Source organism: Etheostoma spectabile, chromosome 14, assembly GCF_008692095.1.
Source record: "Etheostoma spectabile isolate EspeVRDwgs_2016 chromosome 14, UIUC_Espe_1.0, whole genome shotgun sequence".
In the NCBI taxonomy this organism is placed as follows: Eukaryota; Metazoa; Chordata; class Actinopteri; order Perciformes; family Percidae; genus Etheostoma; species Etheostoma spectabile.
Window position 1 is genome coordinate 1,221,689 of NC_045746.1, and position 14,267 is coordinate 1,235,955.

Here is a 14,267-nt window from a genome sequence, read left to right on the forward strand (position 1 = left end):
GTCTCTCTGTGTGTGCCATTTGCCATTAGGAGCAGCAATGCCCCAACTGGACAGTAGGTGTGCTCTTTAGCACTGCAGCACACAACCCACTGCAGTGCTGCTACCATGTTTGTGTGAGTGTGAGTGTGAGTGTGAGTGTGTGTGTGTGTGTGTGTGCCTGCCAGCTTGGCCACCGCTGCTCCTGCCACTCTGCTGAAGGAGAGGACAGAGAGAAAGGACGTTGGAGGAGAGTGGAGGGAGAAAAAGAGCAAGGGGGATAGAGAGACATAGAGAGGGTGAGAGAGTCCAGGCCCAAATAAAGCCATGGGGGCCGGGGCTGGGCTGGGCCCCCCTTTGCTATAAATAAGCTGGCCGCCTGGAGGTTCGGGTTTGGTAGTTGGGGCTTGGGACTAGCGACCACCACTGCTGCTACAGCCTTCATCAGGAGAGTCTCCTCCATATACTCCTCATCCTCATCAGCCACATCCTGGTCATCGTTGCTCTGGGCAGTCAAGATGCCTCGTGTGGACTCAGACCTCAAGCTGGACTTTAAGGATGTCCTCTTCAGACCCAAACGGAGCAGTCTGAAGAGTCGCTCAGAGGTCGGTGCTGCCAATTATTTAGTTGTGCTCTGATAATGTAACCTTTAAAAGCTACAGTTCAATTAACTATCTGACCAGGATCATTCTCTGGAGCTGTGCAATTGGTTTACTACTGCATTTAGGAAGTATACTTATGTTTACGCCTCTATGGAGGGTGACGCAGTAGAGATATGTTAATTATTTATGCATGGGGGAGGATGATAGGTAGGGGGAGTGCATTTTTGGGCCTTTTAACCCTTTTTGCAGCACTCATATCATGAATAAGAATGAAAACATTTATTTACAGAACAACAGCAGCAATTACATTAATTATCCCAATAACCATGAGAGGATTTCTCACTAAAGCGCTCAAAAAGTGCGCGCTCATTGTAATTGTATACATGTGCGTCTTTTTGTTGTCTTGTGTAAGCCAGTAGGTGTACAATGTCTTTGTAGTTCTGTAAGCAAAACAAGCTACCTTGACTGAGCATGTAACAGCGGAGTGACCTTCTTAAAAAGGTGACAGAAAATATGGCTAGCCTGCCTGTGCCAGACAGAGGCTAAAACAACAACTGTCTATAAGCAGAGAAAACAGAAGAGAAACATGAGATAAAAGAAGATATGGATCAGAAGGGACTTCATCAGTAATTATTTAATTTTTTATGTCAGTACAACAGTGTATCAAACACCCACTGATGTGGCTCTCTGGGACAAAACAACCCTCTCCTAGCTGTTTTTTACTCACAACTTCCTACACTTATGTGTCGTTTGATTAGGGACTGGTACCAACCCAAGATCACAATGCTGGTTGGTTGGCACTAGATCTGGGTTGGAAGGTGGAAGTGGGTAGGAGTTGGCTTCTGAAGGATGGCAATCAACAAGAGACTTCTTAGAAAACCTGTTTAAAAATAGTACTGTGGGTAACAGCCAACCAGACCACAGTATGCACCACAGAGGTAACAGGAAAACATGATATATATATATCCTGACTGATGCAGATAGCTGCACAGAGAATACCCAGAACTTGAGCATGCACTGATGTGTACTGAGTGTATAAAAGGCAATTCTATATTTTGTCACAATGTGTCACCGCATAATTAGCATTTCATCAAATGCTCTTTACTACTAAATAATAAAAACTTCTAAAATTATGTAAGGATGTCAAAAGATGACTTCATTTCAGCATGATAATATATATATATATATATATTATATATATATATTATATATATATATAGATATATATATATATATTTTTTTTTTTTTTTTTTTTTGTTCCTATTTTTTTTGGAACTTAACCCCTAGTTACTTCAGAGGACATCTCCTTCGACATATGTAGTAATTGTATGTTGCTTTGGATAAAGAGTTAGCTAAATGACGTGTAATGTAACAATGTGACATACTGCTGCCAAATCCAAAGGCCCATGCACCCTGAAAGCATCCATCTGACTGCTCGTTTGAATTACAGCTGCATTGAGCAGGAGCAGAACTCCACCAGACATCCACCAAGTTGTTTAGAGAGGGGAGGGTATACTTACATTAGGGAAGATAAACTGCATCAATAACAAGATACCACTATGCTCAGTAATCAAGCACTGATGCACCACCACCAAGCAAAAATTTGTCCCTTCAATTTTGGACATCAAGTTTTTTTTGCAAATGCTGGTGTGAATTTGCACTGCACCATGGGAGTTTACAAAACATCAGACAGTCAATGGGCTGTAATTAAATCCTTTTAATTATATGGTAAATTTGTATAGTGTGGTAAATGTGTGATTTAATGTAAAAAATGGTTACACAGATTTTATCAACAGTACAAATAGATGGACATACCCAGAGCTAACAAAAATGTCAGGAGGATTTTTCCAGATCCGGATATAGTGGGGCAATTGGATCCATGTGTCATACTTTGTCATGATTTATTGTCAAATAAACTGGAAAATCCTGCTGACTTACCGTGCTGTATTAAAAGAAGAGTTCTGTATTGATTTGCTGCACAACCGGGCTCTCCTCCCTTCTTATCCGTACTCTTTTCACCACTTTCCTTTCTCCTACCATCATGAGTTATAGCCTCATTTTTGCTGTGGCTCTGAAATTTATTCCACCGTGAAGGTTATGGCACACTTTGTGCCGTTTTCCACAGCTGAAGTAGTTTTTGCATAATACATGCCTTGGCACTACACAAAAGAGTTCAGCACTGTGAAACTGTTGCATTTAAATGTAATGAGTTTTAAAGGCCAAAACTCTGTTTTGAACACTTAAGTTTCACTTTCCATTATAGAACTCTTTATAACAATCTAACCTTTCATGTAGCAAATATGTAAATGTAAATGTAAATGTGCTGTATTTATATAGCGCTTTTCCAGTCTTAACAACTGCTCAAAGCGCTTTTTTACATCTACAGGAACCATTTACCATTCACACACATTCATACACTGTGGCCGGGGCTGCCGTACAAGGTGCCACCTGCTCATCAGATAAACATTCACACACATTCACACTCCGATGCGAAGCACCGGGGGCAACTCGGGGTTCAGTGTCTTGCCCAAGGACACTTCGGCTGCAGGGGCAGGGATCGAACCACCAACCTTCCGATTGGCAGGCAACCGCTCTACCACTGAGCCACAGCCGCCCCTATATGTGTTATAATAACTTAAAATCTTAAATCCTGGGCATGTTAATACAATATACTTTCTATAAATGACTTTGACAACAAGACTAACTTTGGCAAAAAGGTGCCATTTACAAGATACAGTACGGGCCAATGCTAAAATGTAGCACGACAGTAGCACAAGTAGAAAAGAGTCACAAAGTCAATACTGATTTAGGAATTTCCGTGAGTACAATGTAATCTTAAGTTTGCTAAAATAAGCTAGCGTTAGCCACCATGAGCTAATGGTCATACTAGGCCAAGTAGCAGCAAAACCCCTGAACATATTAAATTGAGCAGAGGCGTGTTTTATTGCTTATACATTCAAATTTTGTGAAAAGAAAAATGTGGTACTTCTTTGTGACTGACTTTTGAAAAGGGAACACATGCAAATGCGTAAACTCCGCTCATACTGAGTAACTAACAGGTGATGTTAACTCATTGGAATAAAATGTATGTATAGCAGATCCTGTTGAAAGGAATCAAAGCTACGGCTTGTATCATCAGTACAGATATACTTTCCTGTAAAGAGAGCAGCGGGTGTGTCCCAATGGGCCCTACTTGTTTCATGTAGCTCATCACATCACAGCAGCACTGGCTAAGCTAACCACTGGATCTAAATGATTCAGTGCATCCCCATTAAGACTCTGAACATGAGTTGCTCCCATTTTCAAGAAAATCTGCAGTGTCAGCTTTAGAGAAAGAAATTATTCATCCGTCGCCTTAAAACACTTCCCTAGCAAGCTATGACTAACAATTATCAAACAAGTCTCCACAATCAGCCAACTCATGTTTCATCCCCTCAGGTGGACCTTCAGAGGACCTTTACATTCCGCAACTCCAAACAAACATACACTGGCATCCCCATCATTGCTGCCAACATGGACACCACGGGAACGTTTGAGATGGCACAGGTCCTCAGCAAAGTGAGTTAACTCTTCACAACTGAATGGATGGAAAATAAATAACAGCATTATTCCTCTTTGTGTGGGCCTGCCAAGATCTCTATGAGTCATTCCCCTAAGATTTCAAGACAGAATAAGGAAACATAAACAAGGATGTTATGGGGAGCCATGGGAAACACAGGAATAGGCAACCTTGTCCTATTAGACACTGGCCAGCTGGTGGGATGCTGAGGTTTTTTTTTTACCAGTTAGCTAAATCAACATGTCTCTAATTTCATGTCAAAAGTTATGAACTGCTTGTTTTACCACTCAGCATGACACTTTTTGGGGATTTTCTTGTATGCAAATAAAAGGGTCTGAAGAAAGCAATTAATTTGAGATTGAAAACCATGATTAGTTATATCACAAATACAGAGACACAAATGGGAATGGAAATTTCTATATTTGTTACATTATTTCTGTATTCCCGCCCTTGTTTTCTCTCTCTCTCTCTTTAGCACACCCTCTTCACAGCCATCCATAAACACTATTCTGTAGAAGACTGGAAGAATTTTGCTGCTAATCATCCAGAATGCTTAGAGGTAATATCACTAATGTTGAGCCTTTTAAGATGTTGTTCAGCAACAGGAATATGGTTACACTCATATTCATAAGTGTCTCCTCCTAAAAGGCGATTGTGGCTTTTCTCCCCAGCATGTAGCTGCTAGCTCAGGCAGTGGCGTTGCAGATCTTGAGAAGCTGTGTGCCATCGTGGAAGCCATCCCCGCCCTCAAGTACATATGTCTGGATGTGGCCAACGGCTACTCTGAGTACTTTGTGGAGTTTGTCAAGACGGTCAGAGAAAGGTTTCCCAAACACACCATCATGGTAAGAGAGATGGTTTGCCACTTTGGCTGGCAGTTGTGGGGCAAATTGTAAGACTGTGTCTTGTGGATAATGCTGTCTGGCTTCACAGGCTGGCAACGTGGTAACAGGGGAGATGGTGGAGGAGCTCATCCTCTCCGGTGCTGACATCATCAAAGTGGGCATCGGGCCAGGTGGGTGGGTACGACTGAGTGCATCTGCAAACAGTATGAGGAGCGTGTGCTCTCTAAATCAACACAAAACTGTACGGGCCTCACATGTACAAATACAGACACAACTGAGACGGGAGACAGGCAGGTACGCAAACACACATCGGCCTTAAACAGCAAGGTTTGACTTGTAGTGGTTTGTACTAGACTCAGAAAGTGTCTCTTACTGTACAGTGCTTGATTCAAGTTACTACTCATAGATTGTTGGTAATAGAGTAAAACATGGTTTTTAAACCAGTAGACTTGTCTTGGTTAATGCAATAGAACTGTTTTTTGCAAAACATGAAACGAGAAGAGCTTTATTGTCACTTATTTGATTTTGTTAAGTTTGCTAAATTTCCTCGGGGCCTGACATTTAGATGCCTATATTTAACAGTTTGTTCCACATGAAGTAGACAGTCTCTTAGATCATTTGGTCTCCAGCTTGTAGAAACCTGAACTGACAACACTAGATCTGAAAGACAACAGGTTCCTGTAGCTATGCAGCAGCAATTTAAACACTGACAGGGATGGTTTCATAAATATGGACTTCTAATGTGTGCATTGTGAACTGTGTGTTGCAGGGTCTGTGTGCACAACTAGGATCAAGACAGGAGTGGGCTACCCACAGCTCAGTGCTGTAATAGAGTGTGCAGACTCAGCCCACGGACTCAAAGGACACATTATCTCTGTAAGTCTTGTATCACGGTACAAACAAACGATGGGGCAGGTAGAGTTACCAAAGCTTGCAGTATACTGTACTTGTCGAAGCTTTCTTGTACTGCTGGTGGGCAGGAGTTCCTCTCTCAGTTGCTCTCCGTGTGGAATGGAAGCCACACAGGGCTTGGTGGGCATCAGTCCAACAAAAATGTAACTAACTAAGGTCAAGCTAGGAAAAAGGCCATTGTCCAAATGCATTGGACATAACAGCAAAATATGCTTCAGATATAGATTTTGAAATAAAAATGACTGACAGTTTGCCTTTAGTTATCTGCACTTCAAACAGAACAACAATTTTATTGTAAAGCTATTAAGTTGTCTGCACAGGATAGGATCATGAAAAACATAACTAATGCTGATTTTTATAATAATAATAATAATAATAATAAGTTGCAGCCACTAGAGGGCATCCTTCTCTAATTCATAGGTTACGATTTATTTGCTGAATCATACTGACAAAAGTCATTGCGCTTTTTTATTTATTTACTAAAAGTCCATAATAATAATAATAATAATAATAATAATGTTGTTGGATAAAGGCTCTAAAAGTTTCTAATGTTAATGACACAACTGGTCTTCAGCCACTAAAGGGCATCCTCTGTCTTCCAAGGCTGGTAGAACAAGAAAAACTGATGCATGTGATTCAGTGTGAAGCCACATGACTGTACCCTGTACGTTCTCTCTGTTCAGGATGGAGGCTGCAGTTGCCCCGGAGATGTAGCTAAGGCCTTTGGTAGGTATTCAACCCTCAATTGTTCTGTTCATTCTTAAAATGACTCACATAGTGCTTCAGACATGTGTGTTCTACAAATCTTTCTACGTGACTTCTCTGCCTTCGCTCCCCAGGTGCCGGGGCTGACTTTGTAATGATGGGAGGAATGCTTGCAGGCCACGACCAGTGCACCGGAGAGGTCATCGAGAAAAATGGCAAGAAATACAAACTCTTCTATGGCATGAGCTCCGACACCGCCATGAAGAGATACGTGGGTGGAGTTGCTGAGTATAGGTGAGAGACTGATATCATGAATGGGGTTTCATCTTTCAATCAAATATGCTTCCACAGGTTCCGAGTATTCAGTTCAATAACTCAGATGTCTGCAATTTTCAAAAACTATTTGTGTTTTAACTAATAAATATCCTTTATTCTTACTTTCTCCTCTCTCTGCTCTGCTCTGCTCCCAGGGCGTCTGAGGGGAGGACAGTGGAGGTTCCCTACAGAGGAGACGTGGAGAACACTATCCGAGACGTGTTGGGGGGCCTTCGCTCCACCTGCACCTATGTGGGCGCCGCCAAGCTCAAAGAGCTGAGCAGGAGAACCACTTTCATTCGTGTCACACAACAGTCCAGCCAAATGTTCACTTCGTAGGGTGTACACTTGTCCCCCCCCCACACACACACACGTTGCATAATATGCATTGTACACCTATTATGCACAGTGTAAACGTGCAACAGTAGAACAGTGGTTTAACGCATACAAAGGAATGATGCACATCCACACCCACACTTCTACGTGATCACCCAACCTGTTTTTCTCAGGATAACTGCTGTCAGAAAGCAGTTTCCCGCAGGTTGTATTTAAAAAAAAAAAAAAAAAAAAATCCTAGTTTGACTTGAATTGTCCTAGAAGGATCACAGTGATCTAATAGCAAGTGTGTTTACATGCTAAGAGACACCATAACATGCTATTGAATGTACCAGATTTCATTTTCAAACGGGCGTGAGAGAGAAAGAACAAGCACTTCAGATCTAATATTTTGAAATACTCTTTGTGTATATTTCCAGATTAACAGCATATTGTGAATAAACAAGAATGTAAGCTGTGAAACACACTTAGCAGGAGGAGGCTGATAATTGTGCTAAGGTCATTTTGGGAAAACTATTCTTCTCAAATTTATGATTGAATATGCAAGATCCAGAGATGTAACCCTTTAACTGACACTGGATAAATTGTGTCGCAGTAAATTGCATGCAGGACCCTCTGCTAATTTCTAAATGGGGTTCATCATCCTGTGAATTTAATTCACTATTTTGATGACGGACAACATGCTATTGTATCTCTCCTTATTCTCTGTGTGCATGTATTTTGGGTGTGTCAGGAACACTGAGCCAGCTGATCATGACGACATCTGCATTAATGTATCCCAAACATTTGACAGATTTGATTTATCCCCGCTGTCTGTGCATGTCAAAACAGTCACGTTCAAGTCATTGATTCCACTGTGCCTGACATTTTAAATCAAGGGCGTCTGGTGGTTTCTACTGCATTGAAGCTCTTGTACTTTAAGCAAGGATCTTCAGGGAAAAGTCATGTAAAGAGACAACACAACTAAACACCATTAAATGAAAACTCTAAAACACATACTGGAACAGCAGCAGTTTCACTGTTATTGCAAAAAAAAGATAATGGTGCAAATAAACCAAAATGATCAGAGAATGACCAATGTGATTTTTTTTTTTCCCTGGACAAGAAACTGCATATTTGTTAGGTTAAGAGGTTTTCTATTCAATCATCAGGATTTTAGGACAACACAAGACAAGGTGTCTACCTACATATCTAATACAACTAACTTGAAGTTAAGACCATTCCTTTCTTTAGGTTTTGATATTCGCTGTGCAGGGATGGAACGAGTCCTAGAATAATATACTTATGTAAATGTACTGTAAAGATTTGTGTAAAAATGTAGTTGGATAAAAAGATAAGAGTAGAAATACTGTGTTCCATTTTAAGGGGGTATGAACATATACACTAGTGGAACAACAACAATACACCACCAATGTCCAAACCAACTATAAAGTCCACTTCTAGAGAAGGCACTTGCACACACATGCAGAGAATCACACACAAAAACAACACGGCACATAAGAATGTACATACAACTAATTACACATCATTACCAACCCTCTTCCTTTGTCTTACTGGTAATCAAACATAAAAAGGAGAAAACTCAAGAGACGCAAGACACCATAATTGAGAAGCAGAGTAAAACTTCCACACAGCAGACAACACAGAAATGTACAAACAATTCGAACTCCACAGGGGCTGCAGCCACAATCACACATATTGTATTTATAAGCGAAGGAGAGCATGCACAGTTTTTACATAGTGGCACACGCACAAGCTCTAAATTACTAAGCAAAGCAGTAATTGCTGACACTCTGGACAGTAAGTTACGATACATGGGTTTGTTATTGTACTCACCTGTCTTAACATCATTCTGTTAGTCTTGTGCACTGCAAAGTCCCCCACAATCTGCTCCAGGTTCAACGTCTCTGCTGGTTCATTCTCAAAGCATAATATAACCAGTCCACTTAGAATCTCTGTGCTCCTCAACTGTTTTCAGCAGAAAGAGTATCTGCAGTCATAACTGTGACCGGCATTGTTGTCAAAAACAGCGGGAAGGCCTCACACACCTCACTTAAGGTGAAAGCTCCTCGGTGAACACAGAAACTGGAAGATTCACCATGAGCCTTTTAGCAATAAGCACGTTAGCCAGACACAGCCTGCACCTGTTGGGTGGGTGTTTGATTTGGGTCACTGAGGGTGCTTGCCAGGTGGTGCATTAAATCAGTGATTAATTACCAGCTGTGGAAAAACTCTGGTAATGTTTTCGGATTTGTGTGTGTGTGTGTGTGTGTGTGTGTGTGTGCCAGGTGTTTATATGTCTGTTTGTCTATCAGTGTCACCACAATAGCGTTGCAAGATGCAGTCATGAAACTGTACAGGTGTGCAGTGCAAAGCAGTTCAAAGATGGGTGTGCTCAAAGCGAGGGTCCAGAGGGTGTCACTTCCTCTCCCTAATGCAGCTCTGCTCTCCACTCCTGCAACCTCTCACACTCAAAATACTTATAATAAAATTACTGAAATAAAAGTAAAATGACTTTGATACAGTAACAAGAGTATGTTAGTTGTTACTTTCACCCCAGTGTTTATTCTTAACTAAAGCAACATGTTTGGTAACACTTTATAAAAAGGGTTGAAATCATATAATGCTTTAATGCAACTGAAACTGGATTCCATTTACATGAAACCTTAATTCAGGACCATACATTTCTCTGAAAGCAGAACAGTACATGTTCTCATAGAAATATGAAGCTTTTTAACACAAGGCACATATTCTGGGAGGTGTGCTCCCGTTGGTCACTTCTGGAACAGTATTGCATTATTCTGAATGACCTGTCCGCCTTTCAGCTCTCTGGAACTCAGAAACGTGCTGTGTTTGGACTTACAGCTGCACAGAGGGTGATTGCAACCTGTTGGAAACCGCCACACGTGGACCCTTCCCTTTTTGGATGAGGATCAATGGTGGCCCGGGGACGACTGTGAACACGTGGCGTTGCAGCGTTGACTCTGCGCAGGTGTTTGGTCCCTTGTCTTGTGTCTGTGTGTCTGTTTCTGCGTGTTGTTTTGTCTCCCTCCCTCCCGTTTTTCCTCTGTTTATGATTTATTTTTGTTTTTTTGTTGGCCCTGGGACACGTTCTTTGTCTCAGTGTGTTTGTAATTGTTTTTCACTTTTTGTTTCTATATATATATATATATATATATATAAATAAATATATATATATATATAAATAAATATATAAACATTTGATCACAAAAAAAGAAGAAGTATTTATATTACTGGTCAATGGTATTTTCAGCCACATTTACAACCTAGGGGGGGAATCATGAATTGTTGGTTTGTTTTGTTTTAAATATTTGTGTCAAAAGAAGTGGAGTAACGGTAAAGATGCACTGAAACCAAAATCCTCTAGCAGGTGCCAAATGACATACTAAACTAAAGACATGACATGTTCAACAGTACTTCACACAAGGTCACCATTACTTACCTAATTTGTGACCCCCACCCCCAGTAAAATCATGTTGTAATACTCTTTTGTAAATGAAAAATTATGTTTTGCCTTGTTTTTTTTTACAATGGCTTTGGTACAGTAAAGTGTAATCTCCATTTATTCTGCTTTAATTTGTGGAAAATACAGTCAAACACAACCGGGACAGGAAAATTATCTCAAGTGCAACAGAGAACTCCTGTGAGCTAACGGACTAATGTCTTTATCATACAGATAGCGTGGATGTCATGCAGCCCATTGTACGCTAGAGGGGGTTATTTTTCTAATACTATCATAGCTCATGAGAGATAAGGTTTTAAATGCAGTTGTTGTGTTGTACTTATGTTTCCATATCACATTGTGGTGTTGTGTGAGGGTATATTGGGGGTGTGTGTGTTAGTGTTGGTATTGAAATAAAGACACAAACTGCCCATTTATTCCAGATATGTCAAGGTTTCATTTTCTTTTTCAAAGAGGTGCATTTGTACAGATGTCAAACACATACACCGACAGGGTTTCTCCATTGCTATAAAGGAAAAGGGGTGTTGAGACACAGGGACTCGGTGAGTACAATATAGTACAAACAAGTTGGCTGGGAACTGCTGCGGCCCCCTGCAGGACAGACTGTCCAAGCAGGTCTGTGCTGATGTCCAGTTCTCTGCTTCCATCTGATGGGCCAAAACGTTTCAGTTCAGTACTTGGTGTCCTGGGTTAGCAGAGGAACATCTAGACAGACGGGTTGCTAACCTCAAGGCTGAGTGTTCAGAACAGGGGGAGGAATCAACCGAGCCACAGCTGACAGATAAGCCCCCCCCCCCCCCCCCCCCCCCCCCCCCCCCCCCCCCTCCGTGGCGATGGGCAGGGTCAGAGGTCACAATGCGTACAGCCTGTCCCCTGCTGAAGTGTTTGTCGCCTTGCACAGAGACGCACAACAAAAGACGTTCAGTACACTGAAGAGTAATCCAAGCCATCTCCAGCATAATACACATAATATCATAATAATAATTCATAGTTAATTGTCAATAATGACAGTTGTTAATCATATCAAATTATATGTAATACATTTACATATCTTATAACCCATATGAAACAGCCCACTGTGTAAATTGATTGGGGTGAAACTAAACTGTTAAGTGGGCCTCTACAAGTTTTTTTTTTTTCTGCCTGAGTTGGTTATCCAGCGCTAAGGACGAGACGTCATACAAAAAAAGACTGAAAAAAAAGGAATCCTGATCAAATTCTGTTCACTTTTAAAACACAACAAAGTGCCAAAAACATCCTTTTTGCAAAATAAAAGTACAAACATCAAGAAACAAAGAGCACTCATGCCTATTTTCTGATTGAAAAGTCAAAGCTCACACACCAACATTCATTTTATTTGTAAAATTGTGCAAGAAGCCAATTAAAAAAAAAAGACATTAGCAGTGTTCCTCTAGTGAGGAAGCTTGTCATTAAAACTCAACAATGACACATTCTCTACATAGTTTTAAGTCCCCTGACATTATATTGAGTGCTACAAGGAGACCAAAAACACAGAAAAAGCTCCTGCACCAAAGATAATGCAAACAATGCAAGGTTTGTATGCACCGTCTTCACACCGCACAACCGAAGCGAGCTGTGCCGAACTCCTTACAAACACGTCGGCCAAATTAGATCTCAAAATGTGAAGAAAACAAAAGCTAATTAACGGCACAGCCTGGTTGGTGTAGGGTGGAGAAGATTTCAAACAAACCTGAACACAACAAAAGAAGGGATGCATTCCATGAGAAAAGATTTTCCTAGTAGAAAAGAACCAAGGAAGCACCTAACACCTCGGCCCGTTGGACCCAAGAACGCGCCGGGCGCCAAGCGAGATGGAGCACAGACAGATAAACACAAGGTTACGGCATGGTGATGTGCAAAAACTTAAACCGAGCGATCTCTCTCTTTTTATCCTTATTCACCCCCCTTTTTTCATTCTCATTCTCTCTGTCCATTTTGAATGAATGTTACCCCTAGGGTAGGTATCGGTCTGAGACAGAGGGGTTAGACCAAGCCCATCCTAGGATTAGAAAGTGCTGAAACATTATCAAGTCTTTTACATCTACTTACATGTGCATCTCTGTTGGTTGGTTGTTTTTTTCCTTTTTTTTTTATTTTTTATTTACAAAAAGTGGTCCCCACTAAACAATGAGGTTTATTTTTTTTCTGTGGGTCTCTCACAAGAACCATGAGGGTCAGGGTGATGATCTCACAGACAAATACAGGAGAAAACACTTCTTTCCAAAACACACAAACACACTAACACATCACACACTCACACACACTCACACACACACACACCACACACACACACACACAACAACACACACACACACACACACACACACACACACAAACACCACACAACACAAACACACACACACACACACAACACACACACACACATAAATTTAGGAAGGCCGCAAGGACAAAGGGAAAGAGATACGGATAAACTCTCCTGGGTTTGTTCTCTTCACAGACATTCAGACTCTTGTTTTACAGATGTGACACACGATTAACAAGGATGATACACTGGAGTAGGACTAGGACTATGCTACATACAATTGGCACAGCAAATGGGGGGGGGGATACTGAGGGGAACAACATGTAAGTATTGCACATTGTGGTACATTTCAAGTGGATAAAAAGGTTAAATTTGGGATTATCTTATCAGTAATAAGACCAAACCTCCAAAAAATGTTGAAACCTTGCTGTGGCGTGCTCTTCCCTCTCCTTTATTCAGAATGGGTCTACATTTAAGATTGCTTTCTTTCATTATTAGGCATGCATTTCCACTGAAGTATTAACACGACGACTTTTATGAGCTAGTAGTGAAAAGAAGACCAAATATCAAAAGATGATGTTAGGAGGGGAACAGGCAGCCCAGGCCAGCCCTGCTATGTCCCGGCCTGGCCACACTGAAAGGTAGCTAACGGTTGTTGAGGGTTAATCGATTGCTTTGCCTCAGGAGGAGGTGTGCAGGCTGGCTGGCTGGCTGGCTGGCTATGATTGGGTACCTGAAACAAAGTTAACGAGGTCACTACGGGAGTCGTGGCAACAAGGCAAACCTGGGCAGAGTCAAAACGTCGTGACAACAGAGTTTTTGACTCTGACCAGCTGGGACAGCAGAGGTTTTGGGGGTCAGTAACTGCATATATGAGACATCTCCCTGAACAACTAGCAACTGGTGTTGCAACTGCAATATCTTTTAAAGTTTAAATGTACTTTATGATAAGGGGAATCGTGCTATCTGAAATAAGTTGAGAATTTTAACTTCTAAAAGCATTTTCCAGTAAATGGCAAGATTGGTTTCCTTCTATTGGAGGAAAAGAGGGATTGTTTCGGTTGCAATGCAAGGTGATTACTATTAAATGTTTATTGCAGAGAATTTTAGTGGAATGACTGTGACTGTGTGTGTGTGTGTGACTGTGTGTGTGTGTGTGTGTGTGTGTGTGTGTGTGTGTGTGTGTGTGTGTGTGTGTGTGTGTGTGTGTGTGTGTGTGTGTGTGTGTGTTTGTGTGTGTGTGTGTGTT

General features: G+C 41.2%; 1 protein-coding gene across 2 annotated transcripts; it reads left to right on the forward strand.

Annotated features, from left to right (window-relative positions):
- The first annotated feature begins 173 nt into the window (after positions 1-173).
- gmpr (guanosine monophosphate reductase) lies at positions 174-8,324 on the forward strand. Of its 2 annotated transcripts, XM_032535807.1 has the most exons (9): positions 181-581; positions 4,017-4,136; positions 4,613-4,696; positions 4,809-4,982; positions 5,071-5,152; positions 5,752-5,858; positions 6,578-6,620; positions 6,734-6,893; positions 7,070-8,324. In XM_032535807.1, the coding sequence occupies exons 1-9, from the start codon at positions 495-497 to the stop codon at positions 7,251-7,253; spliced, it is 1,041 nt and encodes a 346-aa protein (XP_032391698.1). In that variant the 5' UTR covers positions 181-494; the 3' UTR covers positions 7,254-8,324. The 2 variants fall into 2 exon arrangements, with proteins under 2 accessions (XP_032391699.1, XP_032391698.1); XM_032535808.1 differs by lacking the exon at positions 4,613-4,696 and having other exon boundaries at positions 174-581; positions 7,070-7,324.
- Positions 8,325-14,267: the final 5,943 nt, after the last annotated feature.